This window comes from Schistocerca serialis, chromosome 1, assembly GCF_023864345.2.
Source record: "Schistocerca serialis cubense isolate TAMUIC-IGC-003099 chromosome 1, iqSchSeri2.2, whole genome shotgun sequence".
In the NCBI taxonomy this organism is placed as follows: Eukaryota; Metazoa; Arthropoda; class Insecta; order Orthoptera; family Acrididae; genus Schistocerca; species Schistocerca serialis.
In genome coordinates this window covers 638862902-638886684 of record NC_064638.1, presented here as the reverse complement: position 1 = coordinate 638886684, position 23783 = coordinate 638862902, and the positions used below count along the sequence as shown (strand labels likewise).

Below are 23783 nucleotides of genomic sequence, written 5' to 3'. Positions count from 1 at the left end.
GACACGACAGCTCGTGGGAATCAGTACTGCGAGTTGCCACTGGCTGAGAAGGAACGCCCGACTTGGATAGACTGCGTGTTTACTTATCCGTGATCAAGCGACAGGGACTGTGGTCTGTCGCACGGAGGACTGTGAATAAGATGGACGCATAGAAAGTGGGTGTCGTGACTCTGTAGGACATTCAGTTCCATCGTATTTAAGATTATTGGTCAACGAAGCTAAGCATCACAGTTGGCATAAATTAAATAAGAAAAACTTAGATATATAGCTGCCCATTTCGTACGTTAATAATTATATGCAAGGATGGACAGTAGAAGGTTATACACGACGAGCGCGACAGTACTATGATACCATCGCAAACTTCGGATACGTCAGAGAAAACGTAGCACGTAGCACCAAGGTTACTGCATCAGCTATTTGCGACAGTGGCGCTATGCATAAAATTGGATTTCACTTTGTTTACGAATGATTAAAAAAGAACTTGTGAACGATGTTAATAAACTTTAATTCTAAATTACATGCAAGCATGAATTATAACGAACCGCGACCACTGTGAACATTATTAAAATGGCAGACGAAGATCATAACGGTAATTATATTATTAATGAAGAAGCAGAATATGGCGACTCAGTTAATGTAGAACAAGATTTTGGACATGAGAACACCACGCTTAATGTAACAGAAGAACTGGTGTTGTTAGTTTAGATTCGTCAATGCATAGTTCAACACCAGCGGCTACTCGGAATGTGAGAACATATATTGTTGACATAGATTTAATATTGCAGATGTTAAAGGAAGCGAGTCAATGAATTAAAAACTATAGTCAGGAAACGAAGAGCGCTTACAGTAAGTTATCAGAGGAAATTGGTAGTCTGCGGATGAAGCTTACTGGTACGTTTAATCATAAGAAAGATGAATCCCGAAGAACAGTTAACAAAACATAGTGGCAGAGCTACGGAAGTGATGAACGAAGTAAGGTGACGAATGCAGGAAGTGTTTAGATATTGGACGCGATTAGTAACAACGTAATTATCTCATGCAATTGATGTAATGAAATGAAAGTATTACACGAGGCAGACGATGCTAAAGCGATTTCCTAGTCGTCAAAAGTGGAAGACCTTTCTAAGGAATGTACCGAAAATTTCCCAAAAATTGTGGTATCTAGGAGGATCTTAGGGCAAATTGTATTTGAATCGTGTAAAGGTATGTCAGTGTGCGACAGACTGTCAAGATGCTGTCATCAGATGCACGTTAACTGGTGGAAGATGTACGTGAACGAATTCTTTAAACAATTTGAAAAAAAGTATAATCAATTTTACTGTAGTGCAGCAAATACATAGACTCGTCTGAAGTGTGAACTTGTATCGGTAAATTACGAAGTTGTAGTCTGTGGATTTAAGTATAGGAAGACGTTACTGACGTTCATGATAGGAGAGTCATGTTTTTCGCTATGTTAACGCTGGGCAGCTTTTATTTGAAAATATAGTTCGGAAAAAGACATACAGCAAAGTACAAAATTCTAACTGTGTGTAATTTCACGGAAAAAACAATACAAATCGTATTAAGTGAGAGACTGTGGGGACCACCTGGCAAATTGACATTTTGTAGCCTTCAAAAACAAATGCAACGTTTCAAAGTACGGTGGACTCCAATTAACAGACAACACGAGCGGTAGCTATTTGTTATGTTTGTTAAATAAGTGTAAAAGTTTGCTAACGGGAGCTGGCGGTTATCGTGTACTGAAATGTTGCGTTAACGTTTGCAAGGTCAGTGTACATTGCAAGACGTTGCCACAAACGATTACAGTAGTACGTGTAGCGACTGTGTTGTCTGTGTGCAGGCAAACAGGAACGGCGCAATGCGCTTGGAGCTTAACCCTGTTTTGTTGTCCGCGTAATTGTGGTGGCGCACAGAACTATGAGAGACTGACGTGACGGGATGGGCTAATGGCTACCTTTGTCAATAGGCAGACGTATGATTTTGCAACTACTGCAGCATGACTTTCAGTCCGCTGTTGCTTCATCATCACAGACCATTGCTTTGAGAAACTAAATTATTGCATATGAATTACAACTTAACGTATAGAAGGATGTTAGAAGAGCAGAGTACCCAGTGAAGTGTTCATGGCGACCTAATGTGATTTTTAGTCTCCAGTACGAGGATTTCCGAGCCCAGTGCGTCGATTAACATGCAAGTAGGGAACTAAAGGCAGAGAACTTAGTGAAGTGGCTAAAATCACTTCTGTGAAATGAAATGAGTATCTCATAATGTGCAAAATGATTAAAATTTTGTTAAATATATCCCAATAGCTTATCATGTCAAAGCATGTGCAAAGCTGTCAGTATGAGTAGCATGTACATTGTGTGTCCTGATAGTTAATTTTTTGACTGTACGACAATCTTATATATGTGTGTGTGTGACACTAACATTTTATTACAGGGTAATAATACGTAGATTTGCTAGCATAGAATTTCTTTGTAGATGTCACAGTACCATAACAGACAATTATTCATGCTTATAAACGTTCCTGGCAGATTAAAACTGTGTGCTGGATCGAGATTCGAACTCGGGACCTTTGCCTTTCATGGGAAAGTGCTCTACCAACTTTTTTTTTTCATTTTGTTCGTTGTTGATCTGTTGATCGTTGTGTTTGGTCGTTGCCGACGTCACATGACGTCCGTTAAAGTTCGTTTGTTGATCCTTCGACTCAGTTTTTTTATTACAGAGGCCAACCGGCTCTCTGACCGAACACGCTGACCTACCATGTCGGCATCAACTGAGCTACCCAAGCACGACTCACGAACACCCTCACAGCTTCAATTCTCCCAGTACCTCGTCTCCTGCCTTCCAAACTTCACAGAAGCTCAATACAATGTGAGTACCATGACCTGTCAGATAGAATTTTATTTCAATAGGCTGTATGTGTATGGGTTACATGTTCTTCGCCGGCCGAAGTGGCCGTGCGGTTAAAGGCGCTGCAGTCTGGAACCGCAAGACCGCTACGGTCGCAAGTTCGAATCCTGCCTCGGGCATGGATGTTTGTGATGTCCTTAGGTTAGTTAGGTTTAACTAGTTCTAAGTTCTAGGGGACTAATGACCTCAGCAGTTGAGTCCCATAGTGCTCAGAGCCATTTGAACATGTTCTTCACTTGCCGGTTTGTTTAATTAACACAAAGGATTTTTTAGTGGAATGTAGGATTTGAATAAATGGTTAAATATTTTTTGTAGTACTGATTCTGTTTATAAACATCTTGTGTACTTTGATGTCATATGGCTTACCTATGATGGACCATGTGCAATAATAATGTACAATACGTATATACATTTCGTGTTACACCCCGTATGGTACAGAGATCGAATTACGGATGTTCACAAGTGTTATAAGTTCATGCAATGTACTCAGTATGTGTGTGTGTGTGTGTGTGTGTGTGTGTGTTGCTGATATATTTCAGATGTGGAAATACTGCCAGTTACCGTACAACCTTTAAATAATTTTTTGGATGAATATTTTCAACATGGCGTAAAAATAAAGTTGTTTTGATACTTTTGAGCATGGCTGTATGGTTTCTGGGGGGTAAACATTGAGACTGGCTGTATAATTTCAATGATCGTTAAAATACCAGAATGTGGCAGACTGTTTCATTTTAATTTTAGGTAAAATGCAAGGTTCCAATTGGAGGAGCGGGAAGACTAAAGGAGGAAAAGGGGAGGGAGAGGGGCCGCAAATCACAACTGGTTACTTCCACCATCTCGGATTTTTGCAATTTTCTTGAATCACTTTACCGAACTTTTTTCTGAAATTCCTACTGTTGCGCGGGACTTGGGTCGTGTGGTGTTTGGGCTGCAAGTTTTGCAGTCGTGGACTCAGTTTTAGAAAGAATTTACGACATAAAATATTATTCTTAATAGTAGAAAATTCACAACATAACAGAACTTAATTTCCTTGACAGCAGAGCTCAACAAGAGAATAACAACACAATACACCTGTAGCAAAATGAAAATATTTAAATACACTTCATCCCCAGTAGATCGAATTCGGTCGATACAATAACAGAGTACAAGGTATGTCTCCTAGCTACAGGCAGGAAAATGATAGAAAAATCCGGCAATTAACTGCAGGACCTCACCCTCTGAGATAAATCTCCCACTATAATAAGGCTGTTCTCATAAGCGCTCAACTAAATAAGGATATATGACCACTCGCATAACGGCTACACATTAAAGCAAAGCTATTAAAGGACTGCCTTCGCAAATTTATGAATACGATTTTCGGTACAATATGTCACACAAACTACATAACTCTTACAGGGAAAGCAATAAGGTAATTTTCAGTGAAATGGCATATCAATAGCATTCAGAGTTTCAAGATGAATCACGCTCATGTTGTATTAATAACCAAATCAATATGGCTCTCACCTTAAGAGAAAGCGTTTGCAGACGCAGCGTGCTATCACACAAGAACCACGGTGTCCACGGACCTTCCATATGAAATATTACTGACGATTCAATACACTCAATGCACAGCCTGTAGACTACGCTGAATCACTCGACCGACCAGAATACTGCTGTCTGCCACTGAAGCACCCATTAATGCTTCTACTGTGATCTGAAGCCCCTGTCTGTGTCTCGACTGGAATCGTCATCGCCTCACCTGGAAAAATACACCAGCTGCCCAACCGGGTAGACTGTAGACTGTAGCGCCTGGAACCGCCCGGCCACTCCCTGATGTAAGTGAGTGGGAGATTAGGTTGGACGAAGTATTGTACTGCATTCCACAGGCCCGAGATGACGACCTAATACGAAGTGGGGAGATTATTTCAGGAACCATACAGAAGCAGCTGGGATGTACTACGTGCCAATAAATGATGTTAAATATTATAACCTGAAAAAACATTGACTGTTTGATAAACATAGAGACTGGAGATTCAAAAAGAGTATGACCACCTGCTTAATAATGTTGATCAACCATTAGAACGCACTATACCGGCAATTCTGCTAGGCATGGATGGATTTGACAAAACCTTCGGCTTCCTGCTGTATGTAGCAACAGATGTCTACGCACAGGTCATGCAATTCGAGTAAATTAGGAGCAGCTGGTTTGAAAGTTGAGCTGACTCCTAATAGCGTTCCAGATGTGTGCCATCTAGTTCAGATCAGGCGAATCTGGTGAGTTCACTATAACCCTCCTTACACCAAAGCAGAATGATACTGGTCTTGTGACACTGCAGGAAGATAATATCGCTGTAGTGGAAGACTCATGCACGGAGGGATACAAATGGCTCCCAATAATGTTTACGTAATGCTACTTTTTATTACTACCACAAGTGCCATGGAAGCCGATGTGAATGTTGCCTGTAGCGTAATAGTAGAACATCGCTCGCACCGGTCGGGAAGATGGACAGCGCGTTTATGAAGCAGCCGTTCGGCAGTGTGGTAGAGCGTCCGTACACGCCCATCGACCTGGAGCAACAAGAAACGTATTTCGTCACACAAGGCGATAAATTACCATTGATCCAGGGTACAATATCGATGATCTCATTTCCAGTGCAGCAGTGATTGACAATTTCGTTGGGTCAACATAAGATTACGGAGGGGGATGTCTGCTGCGGACCTCCAAGTCCACTACTGTACGCTGAAGCACCTCATCCTACACAGACGAGCGTGAAGGTGAGTTTTGCGCACGTCTAAACGTCGTAACCGTACTCGTTGCAGTCCTACCCCTTGTGGGCGTACACCACGTCCACGGCGGTGACAGACTTTTCTTGGCATGCTCAGTGAACATGACCGAGCCGCGGATCACGTATTCCAGTAACGCTGTAAGGTGTCAGGCAAATCCAACACCTTCCATGAAAACCCTGACATGATAAGCAAATGAATCGTGACATTAAATTAACCAAAGTAATACGAGTATCGAGTGAGCAAATGGAATACCACAAACTAACACAAGAATGCCTAAATGCATGTCATACCTTCCCACTGTGAGACAGATGCAGTTCCGAGTGGAGAAACGAGAACAGAAGCCGAGAGCAGAACCGTGTTAAGCTAGAAGGCCCTACGATAAGGGACGGACTGGACACCCACGTTGCCAGCTAACCGCTAGGACCACCCCAGACCCAAGTTTTAGCGTGAGACTTTTTCGCGTCTCTGTCACGTAAGGACCACCCCCCAGCCCATGTTAAAAGCTAGAGCCCTCCAGAAGAACAGTATAGATCTTACGATAACACAAAAAGGGCCACCTCAACTGCAAGTTTTAGCGTGAGACTTTTTCGCGTCTCTGTTACGTTGCAAACTTTAATAACATTGCCCCACCACGAAAAGTATAACGTTTCTCATTGGATGGACAGAATTTTTGTAGGCGGAGCTCAAGGTTAACATTGACACCCTGATTGGTCAGATGAAAACACAGCCAGATAGTTTTTTTAAACCAACTTCGGTAAATTGTAGTAAGGAGAAGTTTGGAGGGAGTGGCTTCCGAGACGGCGAGGTGAGCAGAGCTGTGCTGTCCGCCGCCCCCTGACGAACACCGACAAGGTAATGAACGCACGCAATGCCACATTTTTGAGCGCATAAGGCTTCACTCAGAACTGCAAAAGTCTCATCTGTTACATCCCCTTTTTGCGTAATACTAGTGTCGATCGTCAATTAAAGCTCATGGTGTTCACATTTGCCACTTGAAGTAAAAATCTGAAACGCGATGATTTTTCTGTTATATAGTTATTGAGAAACCACATCAGCCACTGTAATTTACGACAAGTTAGATAAGTAATTAAAGATAATTGAGGGTCACTGTAGACAATTTTGATAGTTTTCTCTTTTGTGAAACTTAATTTAAACCTAGATTATAGATGTGATATGGCATAGGTCATCGTTCGATCCATTATAGTACTTGGAAACCCATTCAGGGAATATTCGTTCACATTTTTGTTCAACGCAGTTGGTTTTTACCATACTGTATTAAAATATTTCCTTTTATCAATGGTACAATTTATAAACAATGTTTTGTGAGTAGAACAAAATTTCCAATTGTAAAACTTACCTGCTTTTTCGACGTTATTTTACCAGTTAACTAAAAATAGGAAAGCCTAAAACCCCTTCCACTAAATTTTGTTAGTATTAAGATTCTTTTACAGGGAGTGCAGTGGAGCTGACGCTGAAATCATTAAGTATTTGGTTATATCATCGCCAGTCTCACTGAACTCTTCTGAACTCTACATGTCATGTGTGGTCTGGCGTCTCCTTATAAGCAACAGGTCCCAGGTTCAAACTAGTCAATTCCCTAAAAAACACGCTCAGAGCGTCGTTGCGCGAAAGTGATACGGAGACACGACATAGAACAACAGACACCACGCAGAATGTTTATAACGCCTTCAGCACAGCGGGTCCTCTCGTAGATGAGACCGGTGATACGCTTGAGGCCGCCCCTGGGCGCTCGACAGACCTAGATGCTGTCGCGCAACAGCTTGCGGTGCCGCTTGGGGCCGCCCTTGCTGATCCTCTTTCTTCCCTTGCCGCGGCCAGTCATTCTCGAGTAGAGTGGTGAACAGGGCTTCCAAGCAGCAGAGCGTCACAAAGTTCCTCAACAGATGCTATCAGCAGCGTAGTACTGTATCGTCAGATCTGTTACATATCGCCGCCTATCAAGCTTTACATAGCAGGTAAGCTTGCGACCTCCCTGTTAAGACGTGGACATCCAACTTCTTGCCATCTACTAGTGGTTTCACCGTCCTTCGACCACTTTCTGTAGGTGCTTCCGAGAAAAGCACGCGTGCAGCCATCACCGTTTCTGCGACGCTGGTTTCCGTGTGACAGGTCATAAAAATCTGCGCTTTGTAAAAGTAGCCCATGCTACTGGATTTCCTTATTTGCGGTCCGAATCGTGGGTGGAATGATTCCCCACTCGTATCTGTTACGTTTATGTACTTTGCTTAAGCCGTCGGAACACGGGACACGTTAGCTAACGTTGACTTGGAGCTTTATGAGTTTTGTGACGTCACTTTATTACTATTTCACGTTGAAGAGCCATTTCTTTGCATGAAGTCCGAAATACGTTTTGCAATATTTTGCCAACAAGTCTCTAAAGTAGAACCAATAGGAGCCAAGAACGCCTCCTACGTCACAAGCAGATAGCAAGACGCCGTATTTTACTTGTCGTGTTCAGTGGAAGCCCATATTCGGTGGGTTTTGTAGTAGACCTTACACTCCACGAATACGCTACTGGCCATTAAAATTGGTACACAACGAAGATGACGTGCTACAGACGCGAAATTTAACCGACAGGAAGAAGATACTGTGATATGCTTCTCAGAGCATTCACACAAGGTTGGCGCCGGTGGCGACACCTACAACGTCTTGACATGAGGAAAGTATCCAACCGATTTCTCATACACAAACAGCAGCTGATCGGCGTTGCTTGGTGAAACATTGTTGTGATGCCTCGTGTAAGGAGGAGAAACGCGTACCATCACGTTTCCGACTTTGATAAAGGTCAGATTGTAGCCTATCCCGATTGCGGTTTATCGTATCGCGACATTGCTGTTCGCGTTGGTCGAGATCCAATGACTGTTAGCAGAAAATGGAATCGATGGGTTCAGGAGAGCAATACGGAACGCCGTGCTGGATCCCAACGGCCTCGTATCACTAGCAGTCGAGATGACAGGCATCTTATCCGCATGGCTGTAACGAATCGTGCAGCCACATCTCGAACCCTGAGTCAACAGATGGGGACGTTTGCAAGACAACAACCATCCGCACGAACAGTTCGACGACGTTTACAGCAGCATGGACTATCAGTTCGGAGAGCATGGCTGCGGTTACCCTTGACGCTGCATCACAGAAAGGAGCGCCTGCGATGGTGTACTCAACGACGAACCTGGGTCACTAATGGCAAAACGTAATTTTTTTGGATGAATCCAGGTTCTGTTCACAGCATCATGATGGTCGCATCCGTCTTTGGCGACATCGCGGCGAACGCATATTGGAAGCGTGTATTCGTCATCGCCATACTGGCGTATCACCCGGCGTGATGGTATGGGGTGCCATTGGTTACACGTCTCAGTCACCTCTTGTTCGCATTGACGGCACTCTGAACAGTGGACGTTACATTTCAGATGTGTTACGACCCGTGGCTCTACCCTTCATTCGATCCCTGCGAAACCCTACATCTCAGCAGGATGATGCACGACCGCATGTTGCAGGTGTTGTGCGGGCCTTTCTGGATACAGAAAATGTTTGACAGCTACTCTGGCCAGCACAATCTCCAGATCTCTCATCAATTGAAAACGTCTGGTCAATGGTGGCCGAGCAACTGGCTCGTCACAATACGGCAATCACTACTCTTGATGAACTGTGGTATCGTGTTGAAGCTGCATGAGCAGCTGTACCTGTATACGCCATCCAAGCTCTGCTTGACTCAATGCCCAGGCGTATCAAAGCCGTTATTACGGCCAGAGGTGGTTGTTCTGGGAACTGATTTCTCAGGATCTATGAACCCAAATTGCGTGAAAATGTAATCACATGTCAGTTCTAGTATAATACATTTGTCCAATGAATACCCGTTTATCATCTGCATTTCTTCTTGTTGTAGCAAGTTTAATGGCCAGTGGTGTATATGTTGTTTGCAAGCGCTAGTACATTGCGTGTCTCGAGACCGAATCGCTATTGGTACGATTTGTTGTAATATAACCATGGGAAACATCATATTGGTGTTTGAAGAATTTTCTTATTTAGTCATTATTGCAATATTACTCGCGTATTATCATAGTAAGGCGTTTTAAGGCGACAGCACTCTGAAGTTTTATGAAAAAGTTTCGTTATTGTTACGATTGGTTACAATAAAATGTAAATTAATAACATTTCGGTGACTAAAGCCTATAATAGATTATAAGATCAAGTAAAAGTCGCCGACAACGAACGTAGAGCCAAGCATAATGTGTAGGCGTACCATGTTGCAAAGCAAAGGGCAGGTCGGTATGGGGTTAAAGTCTCGTCATATCAAATTTTTCACCCTCGCATTTTGGAAAAAGTTGTGGGGCTTTCTTACGAAATTAATTGAAATAATTTGTGTTATGAAAATACAAGTGCGTCCTCTGTCAGATCCATACAATGCCGCAAGATGTTCCTGCTGCTACCATCTGTAATTTAAAATGCTAGAGGTGCAAAATCGTGAACTGACAGCAGGCTACTTACGACGTTTGAGAATTGAATAAAACGTTTTATTTAATTAACGGAAGACAATATTTTAATCTGATATTCAATATTCTGTGCAAAGCAGCTTAACTCAGATTGAGTGGAACCGCACGGTCAATATTACCGAATTCGGCTTGATGTGACTTCCAAGTAAATGTTCAATATCCGCTAATTTTGGACTAAATGTTGTTGTTGCGGCCGTCTTCAGTAAGAAGATGCATCCCTACTCAAGTCTCTTCACTTCCAAATAACTATTGCGACCTACATTCATTTCAAGTTACACAATGCATTCAAGCCTTGTACTCCCTCTACAGTTTTTACTCCCACACTTCCTTCCACTATCGAACTGATGATTCCTTTTTGCCTCAGGATGTGTCTTTTCAATTGACCCCTTCTTTCTGTTTCCGCAATTCCGTTTGGTACATCTTCATCAATTATTCGATCTACCCACTTAATCTTCAACATTCTTTTGTAGCACGACATTTCTAAAGTCTGTAGTCCTTCCTTGTCTGAACTGTTAGTCGACAACGTTTCACTTCCGTACAAGACTGCACTCCAGACATATCCCTTCAGTAAAGTATTTCTGACACATAAAATTATATTTGATATGTTAACTCATTTCTGTTCTTCAGAAATACGTTTCTTTCTATTGCAAGTCTTCATTTCATATCCACTCTACTTTGGCCACCGTTAGATATTTTGCTGCCAAACAGAAACTGTCACCTACTAATTTTACTGCCTCATTTTGTAGTCTAATTCTCTCAGCATCACTTGATTTGATTAGACTATATTCCATTATCCTTATTTTACGTTTGTTCATATTCATCTACTAACTTCTTTTCAAGACACTGTCTGTTCCGTTTAACTAATTTTACTGTCTCACAGATTTATTTCTTATTCCTTAATTCCCTCCTAAATTGCTCTTTCGATATTTCTTTTTTCCGACAACTTATTATATACATAAAACTTGTGCAATAGGGAGATAGGTTACCAGCATAGCAAGATAGTTCGCAGATTCAGTATTAAATTAAGTGTTCCTCCTGAACCCAAATTAATCTTCCTCAAGGCCATCTTTACCAGGTTTTCGATTCCTCAGTAAATAATTCCTGTCATTATTTTGCACCTGTCATAAGTTAGCACTCGCCTTCTGTGTTGTTGGAAATGTTACTTTCTTCTTGAAGTCCGAGGGTATGTCACCTATGTCCTATATCTTGTACACCAGTTGGAATAATTTCACACCAATTTGTGAATTAAGAACACCAGGTAAAAATATTTTTTAAGTCTCAACATGACCACAATAATGTATTTTTGTACACCATAGACCAAACTACTGCTAACCCTATGACTATTAATTGTGAGTCGCACCTGTTTCTTTCTATGTCCTGAGCCGCCACAGAGAAATATTCTAATTGTAAAAGCCCCGCTTCACGAAAATGCCTAGCCATACAATTCACACCCACCCGCTAGTTTAGGCAAATACTAACAATTTTCCGGCGCCTAGACAGGCGCAGTTACATCCTCGAAGAAAAACTACACTGCTTAGTATGCCTTCATACAACCGTTGTAATTCGAAGATTGTATCAGTGCTATAATGTACTATACGCACCACCCCTCAAAATAACTATCCGCTCACGAAATACCAGTGGCGTTTTCTTTTATTACATTTAAACTACACTGAATAAAAAAAACATAAAATGAATATGCTAATGAGCTACTCAAAGCATTACAAAAAACGCAACTCTTGTAAGAACAGTTACTTTAGGAGATGTATAATTACGACTTCTCCTTTGGTGTGATTATTTACAGAGTAAAAACTGCATTTGCCTTCATCTTATTTGTCAAGATCATTCTGATCGCCCACGAGGAATATCGAATGAACCGACAGCTGTCTGTTGCCATGCCTTGAACTCGCAGCGGACGTATGTATGCAAATGTAGGCACACGGCAGCATGCTTACGATTGCTATCTGAAATTCAAAGTTCGAATGAAAATTTCTTCTGTCACGCAGGCCTTACAGCAAGCAAGAAGAATAATCTCACGGTTTCTCTTATTAGATAATAATTTTAACAGTATTTAGAGGTTGAAGCTGTAATTAAAACTGCTATTGTGTGAATAGAAGTATTATGCGTCTGCTGTTGGAATCTATCGAAACTACTCGCTGAGACTTCGAACTCGTTAAATGAATGGTTATGTTATGTTCATAGTCAATACGAAAACATGTGTGCTTGCATTGAGATGTGTCTTTCACAAGTCCGCGAAATTTGGTGTTTCGAATTGTGCACAAAATGTTCAGAAATGGATTATATTAACAAGGAATCCGAAGGAATGCTACGATTTAACTTGAATGTGATTCCGATATCTTCAGGTTAATAAAAATGTGAAGTTAAAAAGAAATAACAGTTAAAAGCAAAGTTTTTTCACCACGGGATATTCGTAGCAGTGTTCCACAAGTGCAGAAAAATTTGGCTCTTTAGATCCTTTGCAGTTGGCGTCTCTCTCTGATCTCGCTAAACACGTATGGTCGAAGACAGCTTTGCATCCTTGCGTTTGCAAAACTGACAGAAATTCACATCTGCTTTTACGTCTTTATGCACATAATGGAGTAATTCACTGCACTTTATTAATTTGAAGAATTATTTTACAAATTATCCTGTCAGCTAACGTATTTCATAAGTAGCAAAAATTTGGATGCTGCTCTAATTGAAATTGCTACCTATGGTTGCGGCTAAGAGATGAAAAGTTGCAGAGGTTTATTCAGAGTCAGGAATGTATTTCATGCTGGGCCCCTCTCTCCTTGGGAAACGGACACATTCTATAGAGATCGCTAACTGGGCCACATCGGTTTGGAAATTGAATCAGACCACAATAGTCTGTAGTGGAAACACCGTGACCGAATTCAAATTAATCTGTGTGAACATACCGTAGTCCTGTCTAAAGCCTAAAATATTTACCGTATTACAGGAGTCATAAAGTCAAGGACACTTTAAGGCAGAAGCTCTTCTAATGGAGTAAAAGTGTGTCTCCACGTTAATTTTTAGTGTTAAATCTCGAAACTACTAAAAGTACGATCAAGGAAGAAAAGAACTAACATATCATTGTAATTTTGTAGTTAATATTGTAACACCCTGATTTCTAATCTTATCTTAGCACTAAAGCTATAACTCCATTCCATGCAATTCCATTTCATACTTGCCTTAGTACTAAGGTTGTAGGAGAAAGCTCCTGCTTTCGAAGCTCGAGCTGGCCCAATATCTTCCTGTTATTAATGGTATGAACATTACAATAACTGTGGTAGCTTGTTTGTGACAATATTTAGGACACGTACAACGCTCTGTAGCACAAACATGGAGATTTCTAGTCGTTTCGTGGAGTCCCGGTCAGGCACCCACTGGAAACGCAAACTCGATGGAAACCGTGTTGCGCATACACTCCTCGTAGTTTATTCCTAAAATGGCGTTTTTCGGCGTTTCATCATGAATTTCTTACATGAATTTTTTTCTTTTTCTATTCAACACTGCGAGAGAAGGGACGTGATACTCTCTATTTTTATCTTTTTTCTTAAAACAAAATACGAACGAAGATTTTGTTTCCTATGTTTTACGTGACATTCCATCTTTCCCTTCACCTTCTTCTCTTAAATTTAAATTTCACTAGCAACAAAACAATAACTTTTGTTTCATTTTGCACAAGTAAACGGTCCCTTGTGACGCAACCGCTAAACTTGATCTTCATGTCAATATGAGACAATTCAACTACAAAGTAAAGTACATTTGTGAGAAAAATGCTATATCGGGCACTCTGAATCTTGTATAATCTGCTGCAAAGCGCTAAAACAAACAAGGACACAAATTTATTTACGTGAATCTGTTCTCTACCAGCTATTGCACAGTAGGAGCTAAGTATTAAAAAACTAGTGTTACGGATACCGCGAGCACAAATTACAAGATCTTCAGGTAGGATGGGAACTCTACTGAACCTATATGTGCGTCCTTTGGCATGCTAGGAATATTCGTTGCAGGATACAGTAAAAAAGATACTTCGGTCACATCTGACAGTAATCGTTGACACTCACCGGACTTTGAATCTACGGATTTCATTCCTTTTCGATGGGCAAATTCAACCCTGTAAAGAAAAACAATAAGTGTTATCGATGATCTCTTAGATAACTAGAAAACTGATGTGCTGTTAATCATTAATTATTAATTACTGACTAATGAAAAGTCTTACTGAGTGCAATGGATAACATTTACGCTGTCTTATTGTGCTGCGTTGTGCTCAGTAATTCGTCGTATGTAAGGAATGTATTTCTTAACAATTTTTCTTCTTTAGGGGCAGCAGCGTAATATACGTCTGATGACGACATGATTATTAGAATAGATGCACCAAAATAGCTGCTTATTATAACAAATCTTTATTTACGACAAACTGTTTCGGCATTTATCGCCATTTTCAAGCACGACCAGACTGAAGTGACGTCCCTATCACGTCGTTAGTGAACTGTCTTATAGCTGTCACTGTTTTAATGAGATGGTAAATGGCGTAATATATTGAAAATAAAATGTTAATCATGGTAGGACAGTAGTTTCACAGTTCCACTGTTACGACGTGGGGTGAACTCTGAATAATTTCACGTAACGTGTCGAAGCGGATAACCTATACAGGAGTACTTGCCTTGAGGTAGCGTCAGAGCACGCGACGTGTGTTGGTAATGCAAACGAACAGAAGGGATATTTGAAATGTGGTACAGGTCAAAACGGACACCATGCAGAACGCAATGTATGCTTTGTTCACTGTCTGATGAACAGTTTTAACCTATTATGATATTATGCTTAGGCTGTTATTAATTTTGTCTGAATTAACGTTTCACCCAGAAGAGATGGTCCAGCAAGATGTGAGAGATTATTTCTGCAAGAAGTGATTTTTCATATTTTCAAGACGGACATTTTGCAAATACACATCTCAGGTTTGCCGCCCAATAGCATTGTGTAAGTCGCGCAAAATTTCATCCAAGGCCCTGTTCGACATCTTCAGAGCCGAGATCAGAGCATTTCAGAGTTTTGAGATTTTAGCCGTAGCATCGTCCGGAAACAGTCACTTCAAATGGTTCAAATGGCTGTAAGCACTATGAGGTCATCAGTCCCCTAGATTTAGAAGTACTTAAACCTAACTAACCTAAGGACGTCACACACATCCATGCCCGAGGCAGGATTCGAACCTGCAACCGTAGCAGCCGCGTGGTTGCGGACTGAAGTGCCTAGAACCGTTCGGCCAGAACGGCCGGCGAAACAATCACTGCCCGCGCGTCGCCCTTCGACTCCCGGCAGAGAGCGATGTTGTGGTCCAGTCAATAGCTGGTTCCAACTATAACACATTCTCCGCGCATGCGTGGCTCCTGCTCGTGGCCTCGATAAATTTGCATGCCGCTGCTCGAAAATCATTGGTCACGTCTTACAGTAGTAGCAGTCGTAAGGACCTGAACATGACCAAAGTCCTTTCAAAGACGTGATTCTTCAATTTCTTCAGGCGTATTTTATGACGAAATAAATCTCAGGTGAACAGCCTGGTATGAGTGTGCATAGGACACAATAATTCGGCAATCGACCACGTTGCCATCATCAGGTGCGCTGATGTACTGGCCGGCGGTGGGCCGCCCCCATGTATATATAGGACAATCCCCCTCCCGCTCCTCCCTCAGACGCTTCCTATGAGTCGGTGATGTCCCCCCCCCCTCCCCCCTCTCCGCGCGCGGGCGGTCCAGGTACAGCGTCCGTTCTCCCGCCGTCTGGACGCTGCGTCCTAGGTTTTCTCGTTCAGGAGGGTCTGCCGGGGCACCGCTCTCGTTATTCTTCCTTCCTCCCACGAAGTCCGTACACTCTGGGAAATATCCCGCTTATCAAGTGCAGTAGCCGTATCACTACGCCATCCGAGCACACTCCCTGGACCGACAAAAACTTCTGATTTTTTGCTGTCTACATTCTTATTAGACAACATGAAGTATGGTTTATACGGCGCCAGAAAAATAATGGGAGAGAAATTTGAATTGCGATTTATTTCAATGAAGATCAAACCTGAGGTGTTAAAGTTGGAATGAATGTCAAGCTAAATGTTAATGTGCATCAAAAATAAGTTTTCTCCTTAATTAAGAGTGCCTTTAAATCTCGCTAAGCTCAGGACTGTCCAGATATGCCTATTCTATAATGTAGGTTCGTACAGCCGCCGTAATGCTCGCTCACCTATAGCCGCAGAGACGAATGTCTAATCGAGCGCATATGTAAACTTGGAGCATAAATTTCCAAAGTTCTTAAAATGAGTCAGTTGTACACCTTCGAATAAATATTTACTTATACGACAGTTCTCTTTAACAAAACAATCACTGCTGTATTTCAGTTCACAAGACATGACTCCTCAGCGTTTAAATAAACTTAAATCTGTGATTGATTCCGTAACGGCTGGAGTGCAAGAATAAAATTAGATCCGCTCCGACAACACGTCTTTCTATTCCAGTATCTCAAGCCGCATTAAAAAGTATTATTAATCCAGTGTCAAGGATGCTGTATCAGAAAAAAGTAGCATTATTGACTACACAGAGTTTATTCCCGCAGTCACTTTCTTTCGTTGCCGCATATACGTTAATTCTAAAATTCTGTTAACGCAGCTGATATATGTAACCCACCTGAAAATAAACACGTTACTCATCTCTTAGGTCGATATGTATCATAACATGGTTTTGCAAAAATTCTCATATGCCGCCAATGGGAAGTATAGCAGCACCCAGTTCAGTTCGTTGAACTAGAACCTGTGCTGCAAAACGCTGTTAACGCAGCTGATATACGCAATCCATCTGCAAATTAGCACATTTCTCATCTACTAAGTCGATTTCTGTCATAGATTCGGCACAGATTTTCATATGCCACCAATGGGATGTATAACAACACCCTGTTCAGGTGATACTAAAGGAACTCGCAATACATTTTGACTGCTGTAGGATCGTCAAGTGAAATATGTATCACAAACCTTAGGCGGGACATACGACGATAATAATAACAATATTCTCGGTTCCTAAAAGGTTATTTATTTTTGGTTCGAATATACAACTAAAGTTGCGAACAGTAAGGGATGATGGGATTATTCTGTGAAATAAGGGGGAAGACCGCATCACATTTAGAAGTTTGGGCTAGTATGGGAAGCGTGCTTGGATAGCCAGAGTGGAAAGGCGACCGCTCGCTATAACCGGAAAATCCCGGTTCGAGTTCCGGTCTGACACAAATTTTCATATCCCATTGATGGGCAGTATACTTAAACTCAGTATAGCTGATACTAAAAGAACTCACAGTTTAGCGAGTATATGTCGAAAAATATGTCGAAGGCTGTATGATCAAGTAAAACACATATATTTAGGAAGGCTCCAAAAACATTATTATCAAATGCAAACACACTTATATGTTACGCAAAGTACATGTTAACGGACAAGAAAATCAAAGTTTCACTTTACGACATGGACAGCAAGAGGACGTTTCTGAATAACGGTCTTCCACAGAGTTCTGCACTGGCACCCACTCCTTTCAGTCTGTTTACTGCAGACACGCCACATATCTAATCATGTAAATTTGCGTACTCGGATGACTTGGCCATCGCATATCGAAGTAAGAATTTTAACGACATTGACAAAAGACTGAATGCAGACCTGAAAGTAGAGAACTCCAGAACTCCTGCTACTTCAACAGGCACCTACATCCAAATGATAACATAAAGACTTGCACCATAATGCCCCTTAACAATAGAGATATATAAAACTACAATTAAGAATGGCCAACGTATCAGTCATGAGAATAAGCCTAAATACTTGGGAGTGAAATAAGATCGCACATCTAGAAGAAACAGAACAGTAGCTAAAATTACGTAATACTGCCCTGTCGAAAATGACTGGAATGACGTGGGATTGTGGAGCTAGAATTAAGAACTAGAATTAAGAACTAGACCTCGTCTACAGCGTGGCTGAATACTCTTCGCCAGTCTAGATAAGAAGTGCACACGTAGCAAAAGCGAACGTCCAACATGGAGACAGGGAACTCAGGGCCACCCCAAGCGTTTGGTTCCCAGTCCTAGCAAACATAGAGCCCCTGAAATTAGGCGATCACAGATAGCTACACGAACATACAGAAAAATCCTAGACGACACAGAACTTCCTATACAACAAGGCCTAGTTCCTACGAACAGACTTAAATTCAGGTTACCTTTATGGAAAAATTGGAAAAATGGCGAAGAACTGCAAAGCTCCGACTGAAAGACGCTTGGAACGAACAATGGACTATAAGTGGACATGAGAATTAATTTGGTGGATCACCCCCACAAGAAGATCGATGGATTGAACCTACCGAGAAAATTGTGAACAGCTTTGAATCGTTCCAGAATGATTGTTGGCAGATGTAAACAGATGATAAACAGGTGGGGCCTATCTGTCTGTCTATAATATGAGAGCGGTGAAATCCAATTGGTGGAACATTTACTTGTATGTGAAGTGCATGGTTACAAGTATGAATTGGACACACACCGACTCTCTGAAGTAACCGCAGAGTGACTCAGTAACATCTGTAATATTGTATTGTATAATGCCGTATAGAGCTGTAAGAATATTGTAGTTAATACGTTATTTGACGTTTGCCTTTGTAAATGCCGAACGACTAAATAAATGAAATTTGGGACTTAAACAATGCTATTCGGAGGCAAATCCGAGCGGTGTATTCACAGTTTCTGTAGAGTTTAGCAAAAAGGAAAAATGAGGGCAGGTGGTGGCGAGAAGTGAAGCATGCCCCTCTAATGCAACCGTTAAGAATACTCCCTACGTATGGAAACGGGTTCCGGCGTTTAAAATATCAAGAAGATTTACTACTTTTAGAATCATGCTGAAAATTCATCAAACTTGAAAGTCGAGTCTTCTTACTAAGTTTGGTCTTCTTACGTGCAGTCGACAAAACAAATCTATCGGCAAGGAAAACAGAAAAGTCCCACATTGGGCATTCTCGGCGTGTACATTCACGGCCCGTTAATATCCGTGTTGAGTTATAGCCGCAGAGTATTACCACATCAGCAAGACATACTAAACATAACACTGGAAATTCTTCTTCGTCTTCTTCTCTTCGGGTATCAGTCGAAATTACCTTTTACGGTAGCCATCGTTGTCGGGACCTGCCATCAACTCTTCTTCCTTGGCAGTTATACTTTTTAGCTATTAAGGGGAGTCTGTCACTCTCCATTCTTTCTAATGTCTATTTCATTTTCTCCTATACTCTACAATTTTATCATTTCGACTAAAAATGTTTAGTTCTTCTCTAATATCTCGATTCCTTAGTCTGTCTTCTATTGCGCAGCTTTTAACTCGTCACAGGAATTGTATTTCTTATGCCTGAATGCGGCATTCTTGCTTTCTGTTGAACACGCAGATCTCGTTTCCATAGAGCAGTGTGAGGACTCAATAATATTGGAAAATTTAATTCTAGTGTCTTTCCTAGATTTGTTTTTAAGATTTGTGACAGTTATTCCATATACCTGGCTAAATTTACTAAACTTAATTTAGATATCTTTGCTGTAGCCATATCTCACTTCACATCCTAGGTACTGGAGTGATTTACTTGCTCTAGAATCTTTTGATCTACCACTAGTTTGGTTCTAGTGCGTTATTTCCCCATGAAGGGCACTACCATAATTTTTTCTGTTGATGATTTCTGTTGATAATTTTTTCTGTTGACATCTCCGTCTCAAATTTCGCAATTTGTTTAAGTAAGCAAATTCCTTTCCGAAGTTCCTCTTCTTTATCTACTAGGATCACTACATCGTCAGCATATAGTAAGTTATTTAAAAGAGTAGTGCTGTCTAAGGTATAGACCTGTTTGAAATTCTGTTTCCCACATATGCATTATTTCACATATGTAAATCTTAAACAAAGTTGGGAGATACATCAGCCTTGTCGTACTCGTTTGTTAGATGGTATCATTTACTAAAATGTAGTCAATCGTTGGTCTAAGACCTCTATCGGCCAGTGTGTATTTATGTCTCTCTCTTTTCTTAAAAAGGGTGTTTGTTATTTTTAGATTATTGTAAGTGGCAAAATATCTTTTATTCGTTGCTGGTGTGTTTCCTGTTCTGGCATTGAAATCACCCATCATAATAATCAAATCAGTAGCACTGTACTTATTCAAAGTCTTCTGCAGTTCTTCGTAGGAAGTTCTAGACTCATACTTTTTTTCTTCTCCTGGTGCATATACGCTTATGTGTTAGCGTTGTCTCTTCTCATTTGGAGTCTTATAATGAGTATTCTTTCTTTTATGTATGTGCAATCTTTGATCTCTCTTTTCCATCTCTTATGCAGGTGTACTGCCACGCCTTTGCTTGCTCTTTCATTTTGTTCGACTCCGCTATAGAATATAATGCATTCGACTACACATTTATTATGTCCCTTTTTCATATCAGGTTATGATTGCTACAGTATCGATATTCATGTCTTTTAGTATATATGCCAGTTCTATCTCTTTTTTTTTTGGGGGGGGGGGGGGGACAATTCCTCCGACATACCAGGCTGCTACTTTGATATATCCGCCCACCCATTTTAAAGGCTAAGGGCCACTTACCTAAGGGCCCATGTGGTTGCTACCCACATCCTGCCAAGAACTGCCAAATGACCAGTCTAGCGTGGGTGACCTTTCCAGGGGCGCGGTTTCCGCCAGCAAAGCTCAGTGGATCAATCAAGCACACAAACGTCCCCACCAACGTTAAAGTGGTAGACCATGGGAGGACTATTGGAAATTAACGCCAGTTAAACGCCATACACGGAAACATAGGATGTCGATAGTGATATATACTGATCTGATCGGCAGCGCTTGATGAGCACATGAAGTTTATTCTCGAAGTAAATTTACAGATCTCCTGGGAAAATAAGTTAAAATATATAGCGTAATGAGCCTGAATAAGACGTTTAAATTCTGTCAGCCAACAATTACTAAAATCCATTGGACGTGTCTAACGATCTGGAATAGAAAGACAGTTACGAAATCGAACGACCTTCCAAATGAAAGGACAATCGTGGAATATGGTTTTCCAACGAGAATTATGGTTATTTCTCTCTAATTTTCAAGGAAAATAGAATTCAGTAATTTCAGTGGTCTGCGGGATTGGAACTACAGAAACCGGTTGACTATTTACGTTCTGCTTTGGCACGGTTTTTAATTTAGGCACAAGACACTACTGCCACTGAAAATTTCGATTTTGAACGTAGAGTTTTCTAATGTGAGACAGTTAGATACTGGCTAAAGTAAGTGATCCGCCCTGTTGAGAAGTATCAGAAGTCAGTTCTTACAGCGCCTAAGACGTAGAACATTGACAGTAAGATCATTATCAAGCTCGAAATTCTCAATATTCGTTTATTTTAAAAGTTCGAAAAATGTCATATTGTCACCATGAGCTGCCGGTAAAATATTTTATTTACGCAACCACTTTCAGTATCTGACCATGATGAGGTTCTTATGTAACAAACAAACTAATACATAAGTAGCATTACAGGCTTACAACTGTTACCAATCAGTTACCTGGTGTAAATATTAACAACAGTAGACACGTAATAAAATGTCACATACATAAAAGCTTTCACAGCATTATGTTAGGCGAAATATAAAATCAGTATCGTCAGATGATAAACATAGACTATACACTGAAAATAAAAATTACACCATAAAGCAATGAAGTGCCTCATTACGAATACCATAAATAATGGTTCACATTTGTACAGATTTGCTTATTATATAAATTGTAATATAAATTACGTCGTCAATTGGTAACCCCTGTGCTCGGTGGTGTATTCATTCACGTTATAAGTGCAATCGGCGTTAATGCTGTGAACAGATTCGCACAACATAGAACCAACTGCACAGCTGATCACTGTTTATTGGTAAAAGAGAAGATGGTCACAGATGGCTATCTACATCGATAGTGACTGATAACTTACTATTAATAACCTGTGTGCCGTCATGTGACAGTCGTAATAGATGTTCTATAAGTTGCATCTAATAACTAGTGTTACAATTACAGTTGTGGTGTAGCGGCACTACCATTTGGGATAGGAAAAGTCAGTTTTGGTGCAATATTTCTGAGCACGCAAGTTACAGCCAGGCGTGCGCCTGTTTACAGTGAGTTACGTTCACCAGCAGTTGCAAAGTAAAATAGAGGCCACAGGGGCGTAGAACCGCCGGAAAAAGTACTCAGCAGTTTGCATGGCGCAAGTCACAGGCAGAAGGGGCCCACTAGCCAACCTAAAAGTTATGAGTACGGGATATGGAGCGGCACATTTAGCGAAACAGAGACGCATAGCTGCGTATGAATAGGTGCCGGTTCACTAACAGAGCACTCAAGTGTGGTAGCTCTCCTGGACGGCAGGGCATGTCAGACCACTGGCTACATGCAGCATCAGATGGGGCGCCAGCGTTCCAGTCCACAGCGGGTCGCTGGTTCGACCCTCTGAGGCCAACACAGCGACTGCAGCCAGCCAGCGGCGGGCCACGCCACAGCTCACTACTGCAGGCAGACTTGTTGGCTCCCAACACACGCTGGCGGCATCCCAAGGCGAGGGCCGCAGATTCGGACGTCGGATGACAGGCGCTTGTTGTCACCTGCGATCTGAACCACGATGGCGAAGAAGCGTGCAGTGGTACGCCTGCGGCTCCCGGCTAACAGCGCTGAGGCGGCAGGGGCGAAGACCGCTGAGTCGACTACTGGCGCATCCTGGAGTCGCGGCCGTACAAGGCCAACACACAACAGTGCGCTGCACAGGTTGCTGAGGCGGCCATTCTGCGCCAAGCCATTTTGCAGACAGCGAAGTGGTGTCCTCAGCATTGTGGAACCTGGTGACGTGGACCGAGGGGAACACGGCACTGTAGTTGGAAACAATAAATCACTTGGAAAGCTTGGACAAGTCTTAATATGGTGCTTTCTATCTCTTCCCGCTACATTTGGTGTTGCTGTTACATTTGGTGTCCGAAGTTGCCACTACAATGGTGACACAAAACAAAATACGCAGAAGTAATGGCCTACATGTACTCATAGGCACGAGTATTGCTTCCATCGTACAGTAACCTTTATGAGACAGGTTGTCAAACCAGTCTCAAGACTGAAGACCACAACAACAACAATATATATAAAAGTTTTCTCTAAACTTTAGACCGATTTTCCTCCAGAAACAATTTTCAAAACTGCATGGAGCATAAAATAAAAATGGTTCAACCTCTTAACTTCTACCTCTGACCCCCGAAAAGCAAGCACTTTTCTTGGGAGCTTACACTTGTAATACATGAATTTGGTTAATATTAAATGTTATTTGCAAAGCCATAAAGAGTGAAAGGAACCACTAAAAATTGAACCCAAAATTCGAGTCAGCACCATATCCTTAAATTTAAGATTACTTCACTGTTAGTATATATAAGCTCCAATAAATTTAATGTAGTATCGATTGATGTTATCCATTTTTGATTCCAGATAACCCCTTAAGGGCTACACTGTACTTACAGGCCCTTGATAAAACCATAATTACGGGCGCCATTTTGTTTTTGTTTCTG

At 41.4% G+C, this 23783-nt stretch overlaps 1 protein-coding gene across 2 annotated transcripts in view; it reads right to left on the bottom strand.

Moving 5' to 3' along the window:
* The window catches only part of LOC126457979 (GTP-binding protein Rhes-like), a 432083-nt gene that overhangs the window by 181873 nt on the left and 226427 nt on the right, over positions 1–23783 (bottom strand). Inside the window, exon 2 of one of the 2 annotated variants that reach the window (XM_050094744.1) lies at positions 14258–14307. The exons of the other annotated variant lie outside the window; for it this stretch is intronic. Coding sequence (XP_049950701.1) covers positions 14258–14282 — 25 coding nt within the window. The 5' untranslated portion in view covers positions 14283–14307. The remainder of the gene's footprint in view (positions 1–14257; positions 14308–23783) is intronic. 2 annotated transcript variants of the gene reach the window in all.